Source organism: Triturus cristatus, chromosome 10 (genome assembly GCF_964204655.1).
Source record: "Triturus cristatus chromosome 10, aTriCri1.1, whole genome shotgun sequence".
Lineage (NCBI taxonomy): Eukaryota > Metazoa > Chordata > Amphibia > Caudata > Salamandridae > Triturus > Triturus cristatus.
Window position 1 is genome coordinate 278,657,926 of NC_140593.1, and position 26,931 is coordinate 278,684,856.

The 26,931-nt window shown below is 44.5% G+C and overlaps 1 protein-coding gene across 2 annotated transcripts; it reads left to right on the plus strand.

Moving 5' to 3' along the window:
• Window positions 1-479: 479 nt before the first annotated feature.
• On the plus strand, window positions 480-24,254 carry MTERF1 (mitochondrial transcription termination factor 1). Of its 2 annotated transcripts, none has more exons than XM_085631110.1 (3): window positions 480-535; window positions 1,314-1,459; window positions 23,059-24,254. In XM_085631110.1, exon 3 carries the CDS (start codon window positions 23,084-23,086, stop codon window positions 24,218-24,220), a length of 1,137 nt encoding a protein of 378 aa, XP_085487236.1. In that variant the 5' UTR covers window positions 480-535; window positions 1,314-1,459; window positions 23,059-23,083; the 3' UTR covers window positions 24,221-24,254. The 2 variants fall into 2 exon arrangements, with proteins under 2 accessions (XP_085487236.1, XP_085487235.1); XM_085631109.1 differs by having other exon boundaries at window positions 492-535; window positions 1,314-1,372.
• The last annotated feature ends 2,677 nt before the right edge of the window (window positions 24,255-26,931 follow it).

The window sequence follows — 26,931 nt, forward strand, 5'->3', positions numbered from 1 at the left end:
CACCTGCGAGCGTAACACGAATACGCACGGTTCCCCCACGATCCCCCCAATGGTAAAAAAACGCAGGAGATGGGCCAGCGGGAACTTTCCTGAGAACGAAAGCGGCCGCAGGCATAATGCCGAAGTCGGGCAATGGAATAGAAAAGAATAAAAAAATAATAAAAAAAGAAGGGGACCGGGGCCTGACCTAGTCTTGCAAGCCAGGCTTTCGGCAGCACAGCATCTTACAGAGTCCAGGAAGCCTCCAAGCGAGTCCCAACTCCAGCCCCTCCTATGAAGGTCCCATGGCACTCCTAGAGATCAGCAGAGGGAGAAGCCAGGTGACAACATGATGGAGGTACAAGCCTGGCAGTTACCTCAGCGTTCCACTTCATGGTCAATGACAGGAAACAAAACGAGAAGTGCTTTGGGCTGGCTATTGTTTTATAGCCACTGGAAGTAGGGTGGGTGGAGCTAGCAAGCATTTCCTGTTTTGTTTCCTCTCAGGGAATATACCTCATGAGTAATGACTGGGTCGAGGACGAGGGACGTATAGGTAATGACATCAGTGATGACACTGCAGACCAGTAGCGAACTATGTCTCATCTAGTCACCATCAGAGCTACATTGCAAAAGAGTCTCTTATATAGGGTTTGTTCACTCCATACCCATCTTCACTAATTAAGGGGTAAGCTCCAGGTCGCTTCGCTGTTCATTCTTTGTTCCCCACGTCCTCTCTCGCGGGGCTTGCCACCCCCAACACTTCTGCGCGTTTCTAAAACATTACAAAGCAGCATGAGCTGCTGTGCAACACGTAAAGAAAAACGTTGACAAAGCCAATATATTTCTCATAGGTTTCACCTATTGGCTTTGCTTGTTCTTTTCCTTTATTTTTTTAGCTGGGTATTGTGATAGCGTATTGCTGCAGATTTATTTTCTCCTGAGTTTGCAAATCAGTCATTTCTTGTTTTCTGATTGAGAGTTCTGCTGAAAATTATTTTCCTGTTAAATTAAAGCCGTTTGCAATGATTCATTTCTGGAATTAACACGATTCAGTATCATTTACTTTTTATTTCCACACAAATAGCAATTACATTAATAAAAACATGAACCGTAGTTAGATGTTACACAATGCTGGAAACTCTAGGTCCCGCAAACTTTGCTAATGTATTTTCAACTAAAATTGATAGAATAATAAAAGTACGGAAAGACCCCAGCTAGCCTATCACAAGGGAGATCTCTGCGACAAATCATGAGCCTGATTTTGAGACCAATGAAAACGCGGTTTACAGGCTCACTGCAGGAACTAACTCTTAGTTTCGTTTCTCCGGCAGGAGAGTGGAACATGGTGTCTGGTTTGTGTAGCTGTTCTGGTGTTCCCTGGTGAATCTTGGTAAGAAAGGCGTCCTTCTGCACACCGCTTGGTGGTATATCACTTCAACAGCTCGAGTTTTCTATATGTTCGCAGATGAGATGAGTGGTAGGTAACTCGTAAGTTCTGCAACAAAAAGACTTTCCCGAATAAATAAAACGGTGCTATCAATTTGGAAGCACGAGATCTTCTTAGCCATAGTAATATGAAAAGGGAGTATGGAAAATAATTTACTTACTTTTACTATCGGAGTGCATTTAGAATTTGGCTTTATGGTCACAACTTCAGCAACTAGAAAACGAGCAAATCTTCATGCAGGTGTGTTGCAGACATTTTTGTTACAGGGTTCGTAGAATACATATTTCGAACCAGTCCACTGGAAACTGGGGTGCGGGATTTGGGGGGTAGGAGGGGTGGCTCTCTCAAAGAGGCGTGGGCGATATAATTTTGGGCGTGGCTTAACACAGTTATGCTAAAAACATAATAAACACAATGTGCCGCCAGACAGGTATTTTGCTGCCGCTGCCATTGTCTCCATATGTATAATACAACAAGTAACATTACACCTACAACAAGCCAGGACGGCTTTGTTGAAGCTTGTTAGTTGGATAAGATAATATACTACATGCATACATACAACTATGGCTTCATTGTATATAATATTGAAAATGATTTAGTTCTTGCACGAGAGGTTGTGGCATAATGGCTAGAGCTTCCAAGTGTGGAGCTGAAGAAGCAGGTTTGAGTCACCACGTCGGCTCAACATCTTATGTGTCTGGGCAAATCACTTTAAGCGCCCGTGCCTACCAAAAAAAAAACCCAATGAATATGCCCTTCTTGGTGCTTATGTAAAGCACTTCGAGATTTTTTAAAATATACAACTGCACAAAAATAAAAGTTACATCAAAAACAAAGAACTGCTGCAGAGTTAAGATAGTGTTTCCATTGTGAGAGTGAGAACGAAAATGGAGAGCCTGATAGGGACCCGTCTCCGCACCTGCTTTTAAGAATTGACGGGACCTTGCCCACTTAAAGCCCTGAGAACACCTAAATAATAAATAACTAGAGGTGGTTGAGCCAGCAAATTAACAGGTAGAGCCGAGCTAAGGGTCTGGCTCGGCTGTTAGAACCCATGCACGGGCCGAATTTGAATATGTTTGCTATGTAAATTATACAACACACATCACCTTAAACATGATAAAGTATCTTAAAAATTCAAAAAGTTTATATCTTTAATATCTGGAAGCTTTGGCAGCAATGGTTGACATTATGGCACTGCAGTGGAAGTACTTATTAAAAGTGATCATTTTTAAACATAAACCATTAGGGAACTAAGAGGCTAGACAGTTGTCATGTAAACGTACTTGGTCCAGATTATTATAGAGCAACAGAATAGTCTATTAAATCAAACACAATAGGTTTATGTACAACTGGTGCTTTGAAGTCGCATATTTGATTGTGCTTTCTTATGCTGTAAGGAAGAAAATTGAGTTTTGGTGAAATAAAATATTTTAACAAGATCACTCAATTTATGCTAGGAAGTGGTGATTTATCCAGGTTGTCTTGTTTCACTTTTTATAAATAAGCCACTAAATGGGTATCTGTTTAGCTTTCCTTCTTTTTATGTTAACGCTTTGTTTTTACCTGTTCTCATTTTTAGGTCCCGCCTGAAACAGCAAGCGCTGTAGATTGAGTGACATTTTGTTTACTAAAATGTGCTTGAATCTGGCCCATTGCTTACCTTTCGTCAGCTTCATTTTCACTCTCATTTGCTGCCTCCTCCTTGACCAGCGTGGCTGATCTCACAGCCTCGTCTTTTGTTTCTGCCTTCTTATGGAGCATGGACCAAGTACTGCTTCATTTTGATTATTGTCCTTGCGCTTCTCGTGCTCAGATTGGCATATGTTTTTTACTGTTCTTCCCTGTCCCAGCCAAACCCATGCCGTTGGTGTTGTGCAAGGCACCATTGCATGTGCCATACTGCATTTTTGTTTGTCCTTGAAAGTTGCATGTGTCGTATTTTTGTAGGAAGCATTTTGTTTGCACATACATTGCATTTTTTTGTATAATTGGTACAGTACAGCAGATGCCCGCGGACGTACAACATGTCGTATTTTTGTAGGATGTCAGCAGCCTAGCCAAATATGATTCGACCCTTTCGCTGGATAGGTTTGATCCAGTCTCTTTGGAAGGATCACTATTAGCAATCCGTAGCCTTAAGTATGCCTCTCCCTCTAATCAATGCCCCAGGCCTTTTGGCTTTAGGGGCAGGTGTCATTAATCCACTGGCCAACAATCTCCAGAATGAATCGCTGACATCAGCCATAGTACCAGTGCCTGGAAGCAGACTAAAATCTTGCCTCTGCTGAAGAAACACCAGGCGGACTCGGTTGATCTATCCAACTACATGTCTATTTCTCTGCTTCATGCTCTCTAAAGTTCTAGAGAAGCAAGTTAACCATCAACTGTCCCATTACTTGGAAAGTAATAATCTGTTGCATCCAAGTCAATCTGGTTTCTCCCCAGTTGTAGTATGGAGACCGCACTAGTGGAGGTAGATTATTATATCAGGAGTACCTTGGATGTCAGAGGCTGGGTTGTTCTGATTATGCCTGATCTGTCAGCAGACTGACACAGTAGCCAATCTACACTCCTGGCCCGTCTCCAAGCCATAGGAATCAAGGGGCGTGTGTGGGATTGGATGGCTTCATTCCTGGAAAGAAGAGGTCTGGTGTCCACCTTCTTTATCTGGGTGCTATGATGTGGGAGTACCCTAGGGTTAGTCTTTGAGCCCTGCGTTATCCAATATATATCTCACTCATGCGTTCTAGGTAGAGGCCTTGTGTGCAAAAATAATCTCTTATGCTGATAACATCCAATTCGTTTTTTCTGGGGTAGGGATGAAGTGTTCCCTGATGAAAAAATCAGAACCTGTTTGACAGCAGTTTTTCAATGGCTGACTACCCAGCAGTTTAAATGTAATGCTGGAAAGATGGAGCTACTTTTTTGGTGTAGGAACAGACGAGCCCTGGCAGTCCTTTTGGCCAGTAGGTGCTCCTCCCCCACTAAGCCACACTAACTCTGTCAAAAATCTAGGCATTAAGTTTGATGGTGGGCTCTCTTTTCTGTCTCAGTTTAATGCAGTAGTAGGGACCTGTTTTGGTTTGTTGTGTGTGCTCAGGAAGTTCCTCCATTTTTTTCCCTTTTCTGCTCGGAAACTGGTAGTACTGGGCTTAATAACATCTAGGCTTGACTACAGTAATGCACTGTATTTGGGCCTGTCTGATTTACTTGAGTAGTAAGCTGCAGATGGTCCAAAATGCAGCAGTCCGTTATGCTTCTTGGCTTGCCTCTCTGAACTTCTGTATACCCTTCTCTTAGGGAGTTGCATTGGCTTCCCATTAGGAAGAGGATCCTTTTCAAGACTGTGCTCCTGGTTCACAGGGCTCTTCATTAGTCCTTTTCATTCTTGGGACCTTCATCCTGGAACAAACTCCCTTAGGAGCTATAGTGCATTTCAGCTACCCCCAAGTTTCGGGAGAAACTGAAAAAGTGGCTTTTTTAGCTTTCAGTCAGATATTACTAGAGGTGCAGAGCGCCAGGACACTCCTTGGATTTACAGAGCGCTATAGAAATGCCTTTTACATTGCATATAGGCACCACTACAGCTACATTTAGCTGTCCAAGCTGCAGATGGTGAAGATAATGATTGAAAAACGCTACAGAAGGCTTGTATGTGCAAAGTTTACACGTACAGGTTACACAACGTACCATGAATAGTACCCGTACTACTAAGACACCTACTATATTATAGACCAGAAATGTACTACTGGAGCAGGAATTAGATTAAATTTTAAAATCTCAGTTGACGATCATCCGGGCTAAAACCTGCTATGTCTCTGGTCCAATGGATCTTTGTTGTTGTTTTAGAGAAGATCAAGAGCTGTACATCATCTAAATTATATCACCATCACTAATATGTTTTCAGACAATAATGAGAGCTTGATATGAGTTAAAGATTTTTTTAATTGAGGTTTTTCATCAATTAACAAACCCCAAATAACAATGCCGCATTGTACATGGTCTTACCAGCGTTTCAGTACATTGCCTGTCACATTTTGTCAACATTATTCCACAGTGCCGGTTGAGGAGTGCCCCCACAGATGATATGTACATACCACTTAAAATATTGTATCAACAGATCAGTTTAAACTCTGCAATTCGTCTGACGACATTGGGTGGAGATTTTCCAGTGTCTAATATAACATTACTCTAGTTCATCAATGTCTATGCGCTGGAGCCAGCTCGTAAATGGGGCCCATATGTCCTTAGGATGTGACCGGACCGGCATTAGCTCCCAGTAACAGTTCAACTGGTCTCTACAAAATGTAATGTCTCTCATCTAAGCAGGTTTGGATGGCCGGGGGGTGCTCCCCAATGCACCTGCCTTTTTGCTAATAATACGAGCATCGCCGTTAGTCTTCGCGCCACGGGTGGGATTTTACTGACAAATCCCAGCAGCGCCACTATGGGGGCCCGCCGTATGGACTGTCCAATAATGGACTCAATGTGGGTGAATGTTGTGTTCCAGAAGATGGCCGTGGATCTGCACTTAACACAAGAGAAACCATTGGTCTGTAAGAAGTAAATTTTGACAACAACAAACTAAACTGATTAGGTTAAAGGAGTCCTTTTAAAAAGTGGATCTGCACTCCCATTCTATGTGCAAGAAGTTTGCCTCTGGGCTTCTGTAGCGCTAGCAGGCCGCTCCCGGCCTCAAAACCATACGGTGTAATTGTGTAGGAGTATGGTATAGACGGTTGATATATTTAAAGTGAATCTATAGTTTGGGGAAAGCTGCCCCAGCTGTCGATAACAGAACCCCCATTTCTCATCCGTGATTGGCTCCCCCAATTTCTATCTCCCAAACCGCTTGGGATGCGGGGACAACAATTGGGGATTCCCTCTGGGTGGTTGTGTAAATGCGCGTCACCAACTTGCAGGCGGAATTTACCATTAACATGTTCTAGCGCCGGCAGTGGTGGAGGGGCTTCTGGGTGTGTAGTGTATCTAGCACAACAGGCTGACCGCAGTTGGGAAGAAACAAAGGTGTCTAGTGCCGATGGCCTCGATGTGGTACACATCTGCTGGAGTGTTAAAAATTGTCCCCCTGGGTTGAGATCTGAGCCAGTTGCTAGCATGTGTAATCTCGCTCGGTTTTGGGCATGTCTATGCTGCAAAGGGGAGATCAGTGGATTGTTGATGATCGGCATGATTGGGACATATAAGTGGGGTATTTCTCGCCCTTTTGCGTAATCCATGCCAAGCTCATCTCAGTGCTTCTGTGTTGTCAATCTCCTCTCGCGGGTGTTTGTATTTCTGATATTTGGCGGTGTTTAGTAGGAGAGGGGCTACCGTATCTGTTTCAATGGCCACATGTGGTTGAAACGGTATTGGGTACAGCCAAAATTGAAGAAATTGGGCCTGAGCACTATACGCGTAAAGCGCGAAATCTGGGTCCACGAACCCTCCCTGTTCCAGAGGTAGTGTAAATATCTCCCAGGCTATCCTTGGTTGTTTACCAGCCCATACTAACTCAATCATGCTTGACCGAAGATGCCTGAAGAAGTGTGTGGGCAGCGGTATAGGGATATTGGCAAAGAGGTATAGCGGTTTTGGGAGAATAATCATTTTAGAGATGGCAATGCGACCTGCCAAAGAGAGCGGAAGGTTTTTCCACCTCTTATCTTATCCTTGATCCAATCAGTCGTTCTGCCGTCGTTTTCAGACCATATTTCCTGGAGATCATGGCTGATCCATATTCCAAGATGCAAAACTGGGCCATCGGCCCAGGAGATGGAGTACTCGGTGCTAAACCTTGCCGTTCCTGAAGTGAGTGGGAGTATGGTGGATTTTGCCCAGTTTACTTGAATGCCTGACAGGCCTCCATATCTCACTAGCTCTCTGGTGACAGGTGCAAAATTGACTGCCAGGTCCCCTAGATAGAGGGAGATATCGTCTGCATACATAGAAACTATCAACTCCCTTGTGGTAAAACCAATGCTTCGGTTGGTGTGGTGCTGGCGGAGCCTAGCAGCCAATGGTTCAGTGGCTATGGCGAATAATAGTGGCGACAGCGGGCACCCCTGGTGTGCCGCGTGTGATGTGAATTGGCTCTGAGATTAATCCATTAACTCTAATCATGGCAGTGGGTGAGGTGTAGAGGAGCTTTATTTGCTGCATGAACAGGGGACTCAGGCGTGTTAGTAGAATAAAGAGAAACCTCCACTCAAGGGAGTCAAACGCTTTTGTAGCATCAAGCAGTGCGGCCACTGTGGGGACATGTGGGGCTAGGTAGCGTATTAAGGCAAACAGTGCGCAAAGGTTATGCGCAATGGAGCGCCCTGGCACAAACCTGGATTGATCTGGCCTTATTATCATTGGCAGTAGTGGCTGTAGCCTATTGGCCAGTAGCTTAGCGAAAATGTTTGCATCCAGGTTGATTAGGGAGAGTGGTCTGTTAGAATCGCAATTTGTGGGATCTTTTCCTGGTTTTAGTAATGTTATTATGACAGCTTCCCGCATATTCGAGGGGAGCACGCCATCCTGTAGAGCCTCCTGAAATAGAATAGAAAGGAGGCGAGGTGCCTCGAGCTCAACATATTCTTTATAGAACTTGGCCGCGAGTCCATCAGCGCCCAGGGCCTTGTCTGATGGGAATCACCCGACTCACCTCTGCCACCGTGAATGGTTCATCAAGGTATTCACGATGAGCTCTCCCCAGCCATAACAATGCTAGCGTGTCTAAGTAGTCTATAATGACATATTCTTCCGGGTTTGTTTGGGAAGTGTAAAGCTGTGTGTAAAAATGTTTTCATGGTGGCCAGAACCTCTGGTGACGTTCTAGCAGGTGACGTCCCAGGGTTTTCTAGTTCTATTATATGGGTGGCGCTTCTTGGAGTTCTTAGACTAGCCAGCGTTTTTTCAGGTCTGTTCACTTCGCCATATCGCCTCGCTTGTGCGTACTTATTTAAAAAATTACGTTGCCCTTTCAGCGTCTCCCTGAAAGGCAGTTAACTTAACACGGATCTGTGCTAATATGTCTGGTGGCCTGAAAGTACTGCTGCTCTATCTCCCGGATGTCGTTGTCTAGTCTTTATACTCTGCTTCTAATGTGCTCAAGTACCCCCTACTGTGGGGCTATACAGAACCCATGCATCACCACTTTAAATGCCTCCCATAAAGCGCCTATGAAGTCAACCAAGCCTGTGTTTAGTTTAAAGTATTCTGCGATCTTGCCGCAAATCTCCTCCCCAAACACTGCGTCCAAAAGCACATTTGGGGGAAGTCGCCATGTGAAAGATTGTGTGCATTGTTTTGCGATAAGGAGCTGGATCATGACAGGCGCATGGTCGGAGAGTGTGCGCGAATGATGTGTGACTTTGGTTGTCCAAGTGTGAACCTCTCTGGACGTCAATCAGCAATCGAGTCTGGACCACGCGTTATGCTGATGGGGGGGATACATGTGCCTTCGCAAGCCCCTGGGTGCAAAGTCCGCCCACTGCGTCCAAAAGCGCGTTTGGGGGAAGTCGCCATGTGAAAGATTGTGTGCATTGTTTTGCGAAAAGGAGCTGGATCCTGACAGGCGCATGGTCGGAGAGTGTGCGCGAATGATGTGTGACTTTGGTTGTCCAAGTATGAACCTCTCTGGACGTCAATCAGAAGTCGAGTATGGACCACGCGTTATGCTGATGGGGGATACATGTGCCTTCACAAGCCCCTGGGTGCAATGTCCGCCAGTTATCTACCTGGTAATTTTCTTCAATGATGGAGTGCAATGCAGCAGACACCCATAGATGAACTGTGCGAGATGTGCCTACGTGATCATCCTGTAGCTACAGAACAAGGTTAAAGTCTCCACCCCACAGCAGCGCAGCTGACCCCACTGCTTGAATCCTGTGCCATAACTGGTTAAAAAATTCTGGAACATCTATGTTAGGTCTGTGAGTGTTCACAATGGTGACTTGCTGGCCGTATATTGCACCATGTAATAATATGTATCTCCCTTCCGGATCTATAACAGATTGCTGTGTGCACCAGGGAACCCCTTTTCATTTTAAAACCACCACCCTGCGGGAATAGAGTAATTAGATAACCAGATCTCACCCCATATGTTTGAGCTGAGCCGCGTCCTAGTTGTTTCGGTCAGGTGCGTTTCCTGCAGTAGGCAAATGTCTGCCCCATGTCTAGCAAGATAAGAATGTATTAATCTGGATTTTCTGTGGTCGTTAAGACCGCGCACGTTCCACATGATGCATTTTAGTGAAGACATTTTATTGTGCTAGTGTGCTATGCATTGTGTATCTGTACAGGGCTCTGCCTCGTATGCCCCTATTTGAATAATGCATTTGCGTGGGTAGCAAACAAGTGGTAGCAATTCGTGCAGACGTTGGTTTTCTAACAAGCGGCAAAACATAAGAACAGTTAACTACCCCATCCCGCCCTTCTCCCGCACCAACCCGCCAATCAGGTTGTGTTTCCATCCCTTTAGCTAACCCAACACAGGTAAGAACAACCTAGGCAAGCCTAGGGCAGGTGGGAATTCTCCCTGGGGGAGTGGAGTCGCTGGCCTACGCCCCTGCCTTGTGTAGCAGGGTGACCGAGCATATTGCTGTTAGGCTTCAATGATGTAGTACTTGTACCATGAGTAGGTCTGTGCCGGGAAGCAGCTAAGGTGTACGAGTCTGTTATTCAAGTCTCACAGGTGTTACTAAAATGCGCGGGAATGGGCTATGTATAATAAACAGCAATGACAGTGGTGGCATGCAGATTAAGATGGAAGCGGTTTATCTGGATGCCAAAACTGATGTACTCTATCATGGTCAGTTAGCCTGCTGCTAGGCGATCCATCCCTGGCGAGTGTCGCTGCCTGTCGTTTTTTTTTTTCAATTCCTGCTTGGCAAATTTGCATGCAGCACTAGCATCTGTAAATATCAGGGGCTTACCATCAGTTTGCACCTGTAATTTTGAGGGATACAATAGGGCATATTTAATATCAGCCTGCTGGAGTAACTTTTTGGCCTGAGCAAATTCCCGGCGTGCCGCTTGCACTTGTTGTTGTGTGAAGTCCGGGTACATGGTGATTGCATTGGTCTGGTATTGGAGCGCCCCCTTTTCGCGGGCAAGTTGAGCACTGTGTCCCTATCTCTACTGTTTGAAAGACGCGCAATGATTGGATGTGCAGGAGCGCCCGGCGGTAGTCTCGGGCCCAATGTACGATGCACCCGCTCCACTAGGATCATGTCAGAAAGGTCAGTTCCAAAAAGCTCCTTTAGCATAGATTCCACAAACCGTTCTATGTTGGTAATATTTGTGGACTCAGGAATTCCAATAACGCGAACGTTATTACGGCGGGACCACACCTCTAAGTCTGCATTTTTGGCTTTTATTAAGTACAAGACTTTGTCGATGTGCAGCATTTGCTCTTGTGTTTCTGTTTGTCAATCTTCTATGTCAGAAACCCTGGGGTTCCAGTGTGTCCAGCCTTGCCTCGTGCTTGTCGACCTTCTGCGTGACATTATCCAAGCGGGGAGCCATGGAGTCGAGCTTGGAGTCTATTTTCAGCAAGCTGGCCTGCACCACCTTCAGCATAGATCATCTTCCTGAGCAGCATCCATGATGGTCTCAACTGTTTCAATGGGCTGCGTGACACCTTCCTGATGCAGTGTCGCCCTTTCGTCACATGTGAGTTTCGTCTGTTTTCCGTCCTCTTTCCCCATTACGTTGCGCAATGTGGGAGGGGCCGTAGTACAGCCTTAGTCATGTAGATGCTTCACCACGTAGGGGGCCTTGTAGAGGGGACCTTGGATCAGTGTAAATATCGCGTGATTTGCTCCTCGCCTCCAGTTAGTGTGATGAGTTACCTTGCCTCAACAAGCTGCCCATGTCGTCTGGGGTGAGTAGCTTATATACCCCTATGCAGTGATTGCTTGCCTTGTTCCCACAGAGGTTCAACCTAGTTGTAAAAGTGCAGGCTTCAGACCTCTGGTGGTATACTGTCTTTGTGGGCACTTCGCCCTCGTGGCATTCTCATTGGGTATTTCCTTGCGGTGTGTTTCACTCCTGCTATTGCTCTGTGCCTTATCTTGCTGTTGTGGTGTTCGATTCCGGCTCTCGTCGCTGCACCGCGCTGACAGCGCTCACTCGACAGTGGTCAGACGGTGCTGCTCGCAATGGGGCCCGGGCCGCTCAAGGGACACCCCCGCCAGAACAGGAGTACCCCTACAGCCCTCCTCATAAGTGCAGAGGCCTGCTGCAGGTCCCCCACCCCAGCGCGCTGTGCCTCCATCACAGCCCGGGCATTAGCCTGCCACTCACCGCTGCCGCAGACATGTCGTCCGGTTCTCACTGTCACAGGAGCCAATAGTCTTCACTGCTGAGCTCCAGGAACACCTCCTCACTCAGCACGGGCTCATCTGGCCTCCACGGCCCAGCAAATATGCAGGAACAGCGGCCGCCCCGCCCACTGCAGTCCGGGGCTTTGACTGACCCGCACACCGGAGGCCGCGTCAGGCCTCGAGAATGCCCGAGTGTCGGAACGGGAACCCAATGCTCCCCCTGGGCACCGGACTTCACAAATATCATTGCCTAGGGTGCAGCTGCTATTGTTAGATCTGTGGTCGGCGCGGATAGGCCCGGATAGGCACAGGATAAATGAGCTCGGCCGGCAGAGCCCTCTTAGTGAGCGGCCATTTGCAACTCGGCTCGGCCACGCCCCTCCCCCACCCCACCAGTTAAAGGGTTTTATTAATCCAATCTTTTAGAAATTCATCTTTATTAAAAGTTACAAATTAATTTTTATTATTCTTGATCATCAAATATGAACAAAAATTGATAAGCAATATTAGTCAATCATATAATCCTAATAAAAGCATTAAGTGCATTCAATAAAGAGAAGAATATCTATACTAGGAATGGGAAAAAGCTGTCACTCAGAACCCATAAAGAGCTCTAGTTCGAGAGAGTAAGACTACACGCATAAAGCTTTAGCATCAAAAGTCAACTAAATAAAAAAAAAAAATCTGTCAAAGCAGAACGTCTCATAAAAAAAAAAGTTCAAGAAACTCAGTAGAGTGTCACAACAAAGATAAAATGGGATAAGGGTCTGTGGTAGTAATAGGAGTGGTGACCTACTCTAGGAACATGCACTATTATAGACAACACATTTTATCAATGTTGCAGTTAGTGGTTTCTTCTTTCTTCAGCCAGCCAATCATCTTTCGATGCTCTCATGGGAACAGGATCACTCCTCGTCTTCTCACAGAAACACGACTACATAGCAGTTTTCAGTGTTGCAACTATTTATCTTCTAGGGGTTTCATCTGGTCTACTTGCAATTCACTTTCCCATGAGGGAAGTTTCACGTCTATCTTTCTAAATAACAGACTCATTCATTTATCAGCAGCGAACATTGTGTAAGTAGAAACATTTACAGAATTAGATGAAAGCATTTATACAACTATTACTCATTTTGTAAAACATGGCCATGAAAAGGTAAAAAAATAAACATTTTACACAACTTAAGTATTCTTTTAGTCATGTCAGCTAGTCAGGCAATGTTGTTTCAGCCATTCAGGCCTAGTAGAGTAAATATGGTTGCCTACTACAATTTCTGCATTTAGACACATTTTTTTAAAATTCTTTACATTGTTATAACTACAATGTTTTTCTCAACATTATTAAATTTTTTCCCAGTACCATATTAATACTTTTCTAAAAACTTTCCTTTCATTTACCTTTGCAATTATGCGATAATAATGTTGCTCACATTCTCTGAATGTATTATTGTATCTCTCTCCTTCTTTTTTAGACAAATTTAAATAAACAACTAAAATAGTCAGTCAGTCAAAATTACTTTATTCGGTTAATTAAAACCATAAAAGCATACTACAAAAAGTAATTTTAAGACAATAATGTGACAAACACAAACAGCATATAATGGCGTGCATCTTAATCACGATAAACAATTCATCAAGTAATTAATTAAGATTATTTTAAAAAGGAGGTGATTTAATATGTTCTAGATCATGGTTATCCCTCTCTTTTTTTCTAACTGCCGCAGTTAAAAAAACTAGCCATGTTAAAAATTTCCCAGACATTGGTCAGCATCTGTAGATATACAAGAGCTGGCTTCGCCTGTAAAAACCCTTTGCCCCTTAAAATTGGTTGAATAAAATGTTTCCGACTGTGCAAAAAATGCTTGCAAAATAGAAAAAAGTGCAACGTATCCTGGGTTGAGAAATTGTCACATGTGCAGGTAGGTACCCAGATCTTCCACCCTTCTCCATTCCTAAGGTTCAGCGAGTAAAACATGCAACTAATTAAATCTAAATCTTACTAAAAGGAAACAGTGATTCGGGTTGGTTATTACATTTAAATAAGGTTCGATTGCAGAAGAGGTTTTTAATAATTGATAGGCTCGTACCGTTGGTTTTATCAATTCCCTGGCCTCTTTCCATATGTGCCACAGATAGGTAAGTTTTCTTGGCCCACAACATATCTTCCTTCATTAATTTATCTGGGGAGGTAAATAACTCGGGCCTTCCTAATTGCAGTGCAAGCCTCTTCACGTAGCTCAGCCAGGGGATACTGCTTGCTCGATCTAATACTAGACAATCGCGCATAATTTCGTGATTCATTTAAAGCTCCGGGTCTATCCAAATTGCTATCCATTTAAATAGGGGTGCCATTGCAATCAAAACTGACACAAAACCTATACTGGTCTCCTGGTGAACTATGTAAGAGGGTGTTGATTGTGGCACCGATTGTAGGTTTCTTAGGAATTTATTTTCCACTATTAGGATATCCTTAACTTCTCTGTATCCCCATATTTCAGATCCATATGTTGAGATAGCAATGCATTTAGCTCTATATATGTTTAACAACGCTTGTATTGGCTTTGCCCCTAACCTACGTGCAAAATCAAGGACCGCTAATGTGGATCCGGCCATTACATTTCTTTAAGCTGTCTTTTGCTGCACCCACGTGCTCCTGTCATCAAATAAGACACCTAGATAAGTAAATGTTTTGACCCTAGCAATCTCATTTCCTTCACAATGGTGCGATTTAAGTTTTCTGGGCTTAGAGCCAATGATCATTGTGTGAGATTTAGAAAAATTTACATTTAGATCCAATGATCTAAAAAAATTGGTGAAGGTAGTTAAAAGACGCTGTAAGCCAACCGCTGTTCTGGCTAATAAGGCGGCATTATCAGCATATAGGAGAACTAGAATCAGCTGCTCCCCACACGCGGAATATCTTTGCTGGCTCCCTCAAAAACGAAGTCCAAATTATTGATATATAAAGTAAATAATAGGGGGGCTAGAATGCATCCCTGTCTTACTCATTTTATGATGTGTATTTCCTGCGTGTGGTTGTCCCTTTGATCACATCTCATTTTGGCTGTTAGATCCCTGTGCAGGTCGGCAAGGAAGTTTACAATGTTCTTATCCATGCCTAGTTTTATTAATAAGACCCATAACTTGGATCTATTCACCCGGTCAAAGGCAGAGGAAAGCTCAATGAACGCCCTGTATAGCGTCCCACTCTTGGTGATGGTGTACTTCCCTACTAACAGATGCAAGTTTAGGCACTGGTCCATGGTACCCCTCCCTTTCCTAAACGCATATTTCAGATTTGAAAGTATGTGGGTTTCATTTAGCCAATCAGTTAGTTTATTGAGTACCTTTCTTCCTAGCACCTTCACTGCTGAATCTATAAGTGAGATTGGCCTATAGCATCATGAGTCTCCTCTTTTTCCCTTTTTAAAGACTGGGAAAATGATTGACTGGGACCATGATCTAGGCAGGCCAAATTTACAGGCCATATTAAAAACGTGAGCTAATAGTTTTTTTACCATAATGTCACGTTGGATTTAAAAAGGTCGGCCGGGACACCGTTCGGTCCAGAAGCCTTGTTACTTGACATTTGGGCGATGGCCACAGCCACTTCCTTGAAGATCAAGGTATATGCCTCAACCATAAACTGTATACCTGTGGGTCCTTGGTCCCCCAGATCACCATATATATGTTTAAAATGGTGAAACCACCCCTCCTCCGGAATATTATATTCTAATGGACTGCCCTTGAAAAAATAGTTTGTTTACAATTTCCCAAAACTCAGCACTATTTTTAATGACGTCTATAGACAAAAGATGGTTCCACGCCTCATGTTTAATTTCAGATTTGCATGTGTATATAGCCAACTTATAAGTTTTCCTAAGGGCAGCTATTAAAATTTTAACTTGTGGTTTATGCTTAAGGACGACTAGCAGCTTTTGGTGGGCAACTGTGCAGTTATGGTCAAACCACCTCTCCCCTCTGTTTAGGAATTCCTTTTGCAGATATGTAAGGGCTTGGGCCACCTGGTTACAGATTTTCACATATGCTGTAAGGATCTAATTTTCCCTTATCATATCATCTAAGCAGAGATCAATCTCTGTTCCAACAGTATTCACTAGGTCATCATAAAAATCCTCCGGAACAACCTTGCACAACTTAAGTCTATGGCCTTTTGTTTTTAGATTAGAAATAGGGACACATCTATTTGTTTTAGGATTGGTCTTGATACCCCCCCCCCCCCCCCCGCCAATATAAGATGTATAGGGTTGTGATCACTAAAGTGTGACCACATGGCAGTATATGCCACAACCAGGGGTACCAGTGCAGTATTGATAAAAATGTAATCAATAATGGAATTCGTTCTCCTACCTTTAAAGGAAGGAATATCGTCCTTGCCGCGTGAGGCATTAGGACATGATAGGCTAAATTCCACTAAAGTATCCTCTGAAAAACCACATTGTTGTGAATGTGAATCTCTCTGCTCCCGTTCCCGGCCAAGGTAATCGAGAAGATCGTCAACGGACCGCTAACCCGATACCTTGAAGAAAACCGAATCCTGGACCCTTCCCAGTCAGGGTTCCGCAGCAACCACAGCACTGAGACCGCCCTCATCGCTGCCACCGACAACATCAGGACCCTGCTGGACAATGGTGAGACCGCAGCCCTCATCCTCCTGGACCCCTCCCCGCCGCCTTCGACACAGTCTGCCACCGTCTGCCACCTCACACTACGCGCACGCTTCCACGCTGCAGGGATCCGAGACAAGGCTCTGAAATGGACCACCTCCTTCCTCTCCGGCAGAACCCAGAGCGTCCGCCTCCCCCCATTCTGATCCGAAGCCTCCGAGATCATCTGCGGCGTACACCAGGGATCCTCCCTCAGCCCAATACTGTTCAACATTTACATGTGCCATGTAAATGTGTTCAACATTTACATGGCACACGTCGCCCGACAGCACAACCTCTACATAATCTCCTACGCCGCCGACACTCAATCAGCCGTCTGAAGCTGAACTCGGACAAGACAGAGGCCCTCATCCTCAGCTCCAACCCTTCAGCCTGGGTCGACTCCTGGTGGCTAACGGCACTGGGGGCAGCCCCGACACCCACTGACCACACACGCAACCTGGGAATCATCCTCGACTCAACGCTCTCAATGACCAAGCAAGTCAACGCCGTTTCCTCCTGCTTCAACACCCTCCGCATGCTCCGCACGATCTACAGGTGGATCCCGACAGATACAAGAAGGACAGTCACCCAGGCCCTCGTCAGCAGCAGACTCGACTGAGGAAACGCCCTCTACGCGGGAGCCCCGACCAAGCTCATCGAACGACTGCATCCAAAATGCCTCGGCACGATTGATCCTCGACGTACCACGCCACGGCCACATCACCCCACACCTGGAAACCTGCACTGGCTCCCCGTCCACAAGAGGATATCCTTCAAGTTCCTCATCCACGCACACAAGGCACTCCACAAGACCGGCCCAGCCTACCTCAACAGACGACTTTTCTTCTACATCCCCAACCGCCAGCTCCGCTCAGCCGACCTCGCACTCGCCACCGTCCCCCGCATCCGAAGAACAACCACCGGCGGGAGATCCATCTCCCAGCTTGTCGCCAAGACATGGAACACCCTCCACTGAGCCTACGACAGACCCAAGACCTGCTGACCTTCAGGAGGCTACTCAAGACCTGGCTGTTCGATCAGTAGCCCCCCCCCCCTCCCAGCGCCTTGAGACCCTCGCGGGTTTGTGGTGCACTTTACAAGTGACTGATTAATTGATTGAATGTTCAAAATGTGTCTCTGAGTAATTGCCAGAATCAAGACTGTCGGTGACATGGCAGTTCATTGTACATAAATGTATATTAAAATCTCCTAAGATGATAACCGAATAAGGTGCAACTTGCGTTTCCTTATATGACTCAAGAAAGCAATTGAGACTACCTAAATGTTAATTTGCAGTAATTCTGTCAAATGAATTTTAAAAATTAATATGTATTTTAGGTGCGTTAATAGGCGTGATAAGCTGAGTAACCATCCAGCGAAAAATCATTTTCGGTTTCCCAGGACTCTTGAAGCCCAACCACATCATTTTCCCATAATAAACCATTCCACCTAACATCGTTGATTTTACTTTTTAATCCTGCTATGTTCCAGCTGAGCACCTTGACTTGCTCCACCGTGCTAACCTCCTCCCCCAGTGTGGGATTGGTAGTATGATCCTTACAACTACCTGTAACTTTGTAACTTGTCCTTGTGTAGGGGATCAATTGGTTAGTCAGTCATTACTGTCCAGCTGGCTCAATGGGGTAAATCTATTTACAGATTTGAACCTGCGCTCTGTAACCCTTTCTACTGTTACATCAGCAGAAGTTAGGTGATCTTTGGGCTTACTAGTGGCATTTAATAAAAGGGAATGGCCACCATTTTACTTGGTTCTAGCACCTGACTCATAGTTAACCTTCCCCTGGGGTTTGTCTTTGCAGTACTATCGGGTCTTTAGCCCGCTTACCCATGACGGGGGATTAAAAAAAACTCAGGGGCAGTGCTGTTATTCCACCTGGGCCACGCCAGCCTGCTACGTTGGTCCGATCAAAATTAATGACTATACAATCACCATCATCTGATTTAGGGCAACCTCCAACCCACTTGCCTAGCCATTATAATGTGTGAGGATGCTCTGAACCCCCCCATCAGAGAGTTTCTTACACCAAAACTTAACCTTACTTATACGTTCTTCCGTTGATTCAGTGGTATTATTTTTAAGGGGGGGCACCCCTGTTAGAACCAATACCAGAGGAGTAGCCTCCAGTGGTAAGTAAAGCCTTCCTAAATTAGCAGACCCTCGTATAAGAGTTTTGCCAGGCCCTGTCACATGCGGAGTTTCAGTCCTCCATTAGGTTCCACTCACCTGTCTGGAGCCAATGCTGTTCCCTAAGGTAACCTTGTTGGATTTCAAGGTCCCTGAATGTGTGATATTAGGACACCCTCTCCCCACGGATGTCACCTTGTGGGTGTGTTGAGTATTGTTGGTGTTATTAGATGCATTGCTCATGACGTTATTGCCCTTCCTCCTGACCCTGCTACTAGAGTCCTCCAAATCACCCAATTTAGGCTCTATTCTAGACAGCTTCTCCATCATACCTTCTAGCCCAGTTTTAACACAATTAAATAAGTCCTCCCTGAGCGACCCAAAAAGTGTGTCAATATGCGACAAAATTGAGTCCGCAGTTATTGTGTTAAAATGAGAGAGTGGCCGCTCCTCCATGATCAAATGTCTTTCAGCCCCCTCCAGAATGGATTGTTCCTTTGTAATCGGGCCCGGCTTTAAGCCTTTTTTCCTCCTTTTTAGGTCGAGCCTGTAGCAGCGCACATGCGCTGCTCTGGCGAGACTTCTTGTAAGGGGCTTTGAAAAGCTCACCTCACGCTCGTACACGCTTGTGCGTGTGGTGAGCTTCTCGTCACAGGCTATTTGCTTTTGCGTGTGTCTTTCTTAGAAATTTTCGCACGCAATTGGGCAAAGGCGGCCGCATGTCCCCCTTTGCCCAGCCCATGGCCTATTGCTTGCGGTTACCCGCACAGGCACCATCTGGTTTGAATTATCGTGCCTAGACGTGTGCACGATAATTAAAACCAGATGTCTCTCTGTGGCGTGCGTGCGCGCACCACTCACGTGCTTGTTCTAGAAGCAGTCACCCTGGACAGGCAGAGGGCTGCAAAATGCCGGGTAAGTTTTACCTGGCGCCCAGATCATTCCCCAATAGACGTTCAGTGAGTGAAATATACACTCTGACTGTAACTGACTTATTTGTTATTATGGCGGCTGATCTGCAATGCATATCGGAATCGGCGGAGTTTATTTTAACTAGTGACTTCTGTCTCCGTGCCCTGAAGCTATCTTAAGACGGAGATTGGTGCTTTATTAAACACCTAAGTAATATAGTTTGGTGATAGGACATTTCATTTTATAACAAGCGGCCTAAGGCAATGTCTTAATGCGTAAGAAAAATCACCTTGTAAAGAAAAAATACACAGGCTTTAACTGTTTGTTATTACCCTTAGTCACAATGTTATTCATGCTGTGCAGTGTGGTCAAAGCGATTAATTATACGTTTTCGAGCTGGAATAGCGTTTAAAATCCATGGAGCTATAAAACATAGACGATCATTTGTAATGTTTCTTTTTAAATATGCCAGCTTCAGTCACTTTGCCATTTCATGAGGACACAAGCTATAGTACAGGAAAAGGCCGCCATACCACGGTATGGTGGTGGATGGCGCTCTGCCGGCCCAAGTGTAAAGAGCAAAGACTGCACGAAAACGCTCGGGTTTTGTTGCACAAGATTGGTCACAACACCTATTTGCAACCTCTGCAGACTGCATCCATAATGTGACACACCGATGACAATGGGATGGTTTAGTAACCGTCCCAACAAGGCACCTAGAAAAAAAAAAAGCAGAGCTATTTACTGGTGGATGTACAACTAGTGATTTGCAGCAAAGTAAATGTAATTTACCAGGCAGACTCCTGTCCAGTATGACCAATGACCGGGGCAGTATGCGCTGTGCAGGCGTGGTCTTGTGGCCGAAAGAGTGGGTGATGAGAGGTTTATTGTTCTTTCTAAACGTGCATGTTGTTGAGACAACAGCATGGCCGCTATATCGTGCGCACAAAATGATCAACATGGAGCGTTCTTGAGATAAAAAAGAAAATAAGTTTGGGAGGTGTGTGCATTTCAATCATCCTCAATCAACAGCAATAAGATAGACACCCCCGCCAGCACCAACAACACAGCCAGGGGGGAAATCTACTTCTAGCAGAAAATGACACCTGCTGCACGAGATTCCCAAGAACACACATATGTGAAGATTGTTATCGAGCTAGGAAGCAGTCAATTAATTAATCATTAGGGAGGGAGCAAGAGACCGTGCTATTTTAGAGTAGTCTGCAGGATGATAAAACATAATGTTTCAAGTATAAGGATATAAAGGTTACAAGTGTCTTACCTTACTAGAAGTCTTTCTTCATCCGAGAAAAAACAAGTGACAGGTTACATATCGCCACACACTGTATAAAATTAAGAATTCGTTTTGGAAGGTGGTCAAAACAACATTATGCGTTCTTCCTCTCAAATTCAACCTTTACAAATACGTGGACCAGCATAAACATCCTTCCTATAGAACATCCAGTGGTGAACAGTAGACAAAAACCTCAACAGCTACCGTTACAAAAACACAGAAAAAAAGACAGCCGTGGTAGCCTCATCACATCACGACCAGTGTGGCAGGATCGTCTACCGGTACAAGCCTGCAGGGAATCTAGTCCCAGATTCCCTTCTCCCTTCTGCTCTTGGCCATGTGTACTTAGTTATAACACTGGCCGTGTAGCAGTTCTCCATCAGATTTAATGGCAATATTCCCACGGACGTGACCTACAAACCCAAAAAAGGTTCCAGATACCACACAAATGGGACTGGGCGTGAGAAGTGGTTGTGTGGGTATAATGAAAATGCAATCAGAAAGGTATCCCACACTATTCACAAGAGTTCTTCTTTCGCATCTGAATATGTAAGCTATCTGTAGAGAGCACACAACCATACGGCCGTGTGACTTTAGTTCTGATGATCGCCATTCCATGGGAATTTATTTCTAAAGCAAACTCCAAACAAAGAATGACTACAAAAGGCGTGCAACTCATCAGATACGTCCAAGGACCTCTGGCCAAAAGGGGCAATTTTGGAAAAATACTTTCGAAACAATAAATATCAAGGTACATGAAGGGCACAACGACCATAGAAATGTTTATTATAAACATGTCAGCAAAAACCTCAGACATGGTCTTTTGTCTGGAAGAGGTAACATCGTGCATAAAATATAGATCTAAGAAGCTTGACACAACAAGAAATAACGCAGGTAGCTGTAAAGCTTCCAAAAGCAGCTTGAGACACATAAGATCCACTCTGTGTCACACTGTCAGGGTAGACAGAACACAGAAGTTCAAAGTACATTCAGGATGAAAAATTCACTGAATAGTACATTGAGACTAAAACCTTGCTTGGTGACAAACTACCTCAGCACATTGACTCGCACAGCAAAGCAATCACCATCAGAAAAGAAACAAACATTGGCATAGCCAATAGGTCTCGCCTTTGGGACCTTATAAGTGTTTAGCCATTCAACAGGTGATGTTGTTGCACCAAGGATATTGTGCTGGATAACTAAACACTTATTATGTGTCAAAGGCGAGACCTATTGGCTATGGCAATGCATGTTTTACTAGGGGCTGTAAGCGGTGCTGCAGATGCATTCATTTCAGGGCTCTCCCCATCTTCGGGTTGGGGTCCCGGTGTAGGGCCAACGGAGTTTGATTGTCCTGGATAGAGTCCCTAGCCCCCGCTACTGGGACAATAGTAGTGTCTGTTCCTAGAGTAACGTGGTGCGGAGCTACAGAAGGGAGGGTGTTACTAGATGTTGCCTCAGTTCCCAGACCCAACAGAACCTCTACATTATGGATCTCAGTGGTTAAGGCTCCTACAGCTGTAGTTAACTAGGATAGAATGCAGGCACAGTTACGTGGTACCTTTGCCTTAGTCTTTGCAATATCAGAGAAGCACAGGAGTTTAACCTTACCCATGATGTCTTCTTCACAAAGAGGGGTGGCCCAGCCTCTGTCGGCCGCTGATGGGAGCAGACTGGCCCGCCCTTGGCCCGGGCTTTACCCGGGCACGCCAACGTGTGTCCCGTGCTGCTATTTAAAGCGCCTCTTGGCGCTGCTGTTAGGCGTGGCGGCCGCTGGGAGCTGTGGACCTTGGAGTCCTGGTCCTGGCAAAGTTGCGGCAAAGAAAACGGGCTTACCGCACTGCGTGAGCCCGCGCTGCTAATTATAGCGCCTCCTGGTGCTGCTGTTAGACGTGGCGGCCGCTGGGAGCTGTGGACCTTGGAGTCCTGGTCCAGGCAAAGTGGCAGCAATGAAAACGGGCTTCATAGTCATTTTCAAGAAGATCATCAATATCACGTTTGAACGTGATAGTTTTGTGCATTTTAGGTCATGCTTAAAAATTAACCAGCACATTTCCTCTATTCTACCCTATTAGCAATGTGTGTGTGAAACCTTTCCTTGTATCAAGAGTTTTTATTTACATTTGAAAACCGATATAATGTGCATTGCTAAGCCTTTTTCTTATTTGTCTAAATCTAATACCTGTGTTATAAAAATGTGATCGATTCAAAAATAATCCTATATATGGTGTGTGAAATAATGTATCATTAAAGATTGATTTCTTGCTTTCTGTTTTTTTCTGACACAGATTGGGATTTTAGCGTTGGTGTAAAATGGCATCACGAGGACTGGTACAGAGTATAGCTACCCTGCTGCTAGGGAGTGTGAGATGCTCTTGTTTATGGAGACTCTCCGCACCGACATTGCACAATGCTGTGGCTTCCAGGTTCCTTAGCTGGACACCCCGTAGCATTAAGAGCTCGTCAAAAGAAAACATTGGCTTAGTAAATCACCTGGTAAACCTGGGTGTAGATGTACAGTCTGCACGGAAACGTCAGCCGGGTGTCCTAAAGAAGATGATCACACACGAAGATGGACTTATCGGGTTCCTGCAAGCCAAGGGGGCGAGTAAAGACTTTGTTGCTGGCATCATTTCGAGATACCCACGATCCATCACTCGTACAGTCGATCATTTGGAAAAGAAATGGGCGATATGGCATGGAATCTTAAAGAGTGACTCCGAAATACTAAGGGTATTGGAACGGTCTCCTGAAGCTTTTTTCCGTTCAAGTAACATTGACAATTTGGAAAAAAATGTTACATTTCTCTCTTCTCTTGGCTTGACCCCAACTGACCTGGCTCGATTGCTGGCGAAAGCACCTCGAACGTTCTCTAATCGCATGGAGTTGAATCAGCAAATGGTGGACTATTTGCATGACGTGCATGTGAGCTTAGGTGGTGAAAATGCAGAAGAGTTTGTGAAACTGATCGTAACCAAAAACATCTTCGTCCTCATTCAGAGTGTTAAGCGAGTGAAAGCGAACATTGAATTCCTGCAGACCTCTCTCAGGCTGACTGACCTGGAGCTGCTGAACTTACTGCAGGGCAATGGCGCTGATATATTGGACCTCTGTCATGAGTACATCAAAAGAAACTTCCGTCATATTCAGCTGAAACTACTCCCCCTAGGCTGCAGCGATGATCAGATCAACCGCTTTATTTTACGTTACCCACCCATGCTCTACCTGTCACCCAAAAACTTCACTAACAAAATAGATTGCTTGCTGAAGACAGGAGTCGAGGTAGAGCGGATAATGGAAAGACCCAGAGTCCTCGATGTAAGCATCAGCACCATGGCAAGCAGGATCGCCCGGCTGCACCAAATTGGCTACAACTTTCAAAGTTTGGGAGTGGGCCTTTTGGATTTAAGTAAAACACGATTTGAAGCTAAATTTGAAAAATTACAATAATCATTAAAAAAAATCCTTAATTTATTGCAAAAGGCACATTTGTAATGTGTTTTGTGGTTTGCAGGTAGGCTGTACACTAATCACTGTATTTTTCTATGTTCTTGCTGGGCCCTACTGATAGTATTTACAAAGTGATATTATCGTTTGCAGCTTAGATCAAAGCTGTTTTCGTCTTTTTGAAAGCAAAGGATTTTTTGTCTAAACGCTACACGCTGCTGTCTAGCCAACTCAATGCACAGGTCAGAGGAGGTAGGTAAGTACTAAAGAACTCGGACAAGATGATGTAAGACACCAGCCAAGATGAGTCTTTTTGCAAGTCTGGAAAATACACTTTACCATAAGAAGCAACCGTATCAAGACTCTGTAGAGTTATTTGTTTGTTTTTGTTTTTTTATTTATATTTAAAAGAAATTTTATACCAGATATAATGATACAGCACAGCATAGGGTTCGACAATAAATAAACAATGAAAATATACAATTCAGTTATTATAAACAATATATAGCTTCAATACAGCCATTATCACAATTTCTTTTGAGAATAAAATCCAAGCAATTGAATCATATTCAGCCACCCTATTTAACCACTTGTTCTTTCCATCTCCGTATTGGATCCCAAATTCTCAGACCCAATTGCTTCCCCCTTCGACCTTTCCGTTCGTAAATCCCTTTTTCTAGATTGTAGGCAGACAACAGGTTGGCCAACCATTGATTCATAGTGGGAGCAGCTTTGTCACGCCAGGCTATTGCTATTAACAACCGAAAATCTGCCATAGCAATAAAGACAAACTCTTGGCAAGTAGCCTGACCATCTATTACTATACCCAAAAGAACCACCATGGGTGTAATTTTAATTTGGATACCTAGATGTCTCACTAAAAATCCCTCTACCTCCCTAATCAAAGTAGCCAGTTGAGAACAAGTGGCAAAGATATGGATTATGTCCGCCTGTACATGATTACACCGTGGGCAGTCTGTCCCTACGGTGCCACCCCATTGCGCGATTCTAGCTGGTGTATAATATAAAAAATAAATAGTTTTATAGTGCTGTGACTGTAATGGTGCTGAACATAAAACCGTATGGCCGAGAGCCAATGATTCCTGAAACCAAACCGCTTCAATACCTAGCTTCGCGGCCCACTTAGTACTATATTTGACCAAATCGTCTTTCTTAGTAGTAAGAAGGCAAGCATAGAAACTACGTATATCGCAATCTCCCCCTTTCTCGATCATATCCAATATTTCATTGTTTTTAAACCCTATCAACCCACCGCGCTTGGTATTCAGAAAACTTCTAACCTGTAGATATTTGAAAAAAGTCCTTGAATCTATGTGAAATTTGGTAACTAAATCCGCAAATAACATCATTCCATCCAGCCCAATAATATCCCCTATCCTCCTGATCCCATAATGATCCCAGGATGCAAAAATTGAGTCTGCAAATATATCTCCTGGCCAAGATTTATTCTTAAACAAGCGGGTGTATCTGTTGTATCTACCCAATCCAGATCTCTTCAAAAAGGCTGTCCAGATATTAACAGCAGCAATGACTGTCTTGAACCTTGTTCTTTTAAAGTATGCAAAGTCCGTGCAATTTAGGAGACAGTTCTCCGCCTCCGCCCCCAAGACTATAGAATACACTTCAGTTGACATTTTGGAGATCCTAGGGTGCTCCCCTCCACCAATTAATCCCTGCATATATTGCAGTGCGGTAGCCAGATAGTATAGCCTAAAGTCGGGGGCGCCCCACCCACCTCTATCCCTTGGAAGAGTCATAAATCTGTACGCTCTCCTAGTCTTTCCATGAGCCCAAATGAATCTATTTAGTACCAATTCCAAAGCCTGAAACCAATGTGCACCAAAAAACAGAGGTATTGCGCGAAACAGGTATAGAAATTTAGGCAATACAATCATTTTGATAACGTTTGTACATCCTAATAATGAAAGGTGCAGATTATTCATCCTATCGAGGTCTAATTTTAGTCTCACCATTAATGGAGTTATATTCTGCTCAACCACCTTCTCCAAAACTGCCGAAATCTCTATCCCTAGATAGACTGCCGAACTAGTTACCCTATAATCATTACATATGACATATAAATTTTTAACTATTTGTGTTTTCGTTTTATTGAGACTATACCCTGACACCTGACCAAAATCCCAAGCTTCTAATTCTACTGCGCACATAGCTAGAGTAGGATTAGCTGTAATGATTGCAACGTCGTCCGCATATGCCTGCACCTTAAAATGCGAATTATTAACTATTACCGGTGGGATGTTAACGTTAACAACGAGCCTGCGCAAAAGAGGGTCCATATACAGCGCAAATAATAGAGGGGAAGACGGACACCCTTGCCTAGTCCCTCTTTCTATTTGAACTATGGATGAGTGGCCACTGGTAACTCTAATTCTAGCCGAGGGTTTGTTATATAAAGTCTGAATGGCTCTAATATAAACCTCGCCAAATCCAAACCAATTCAAGACAGCCCATAAGAAATCCCAAGAGACCCTATCAAATGCCTTTTCGGCGTCCAAAAACAACACTGCCATAGGGTCTCTTGGGATCTCGACGGCATCAAAGAGCGTAAGCACCTGTCTGATGTGTTGAGTGGTACCCTTTCCTGGAATGAAGCCGTGCTGTATAGGGCTGACAAGGGACTCGATAATAGTCGCCAATCTCTTTGCCAACACCTTCGAATAGATTATAACGTC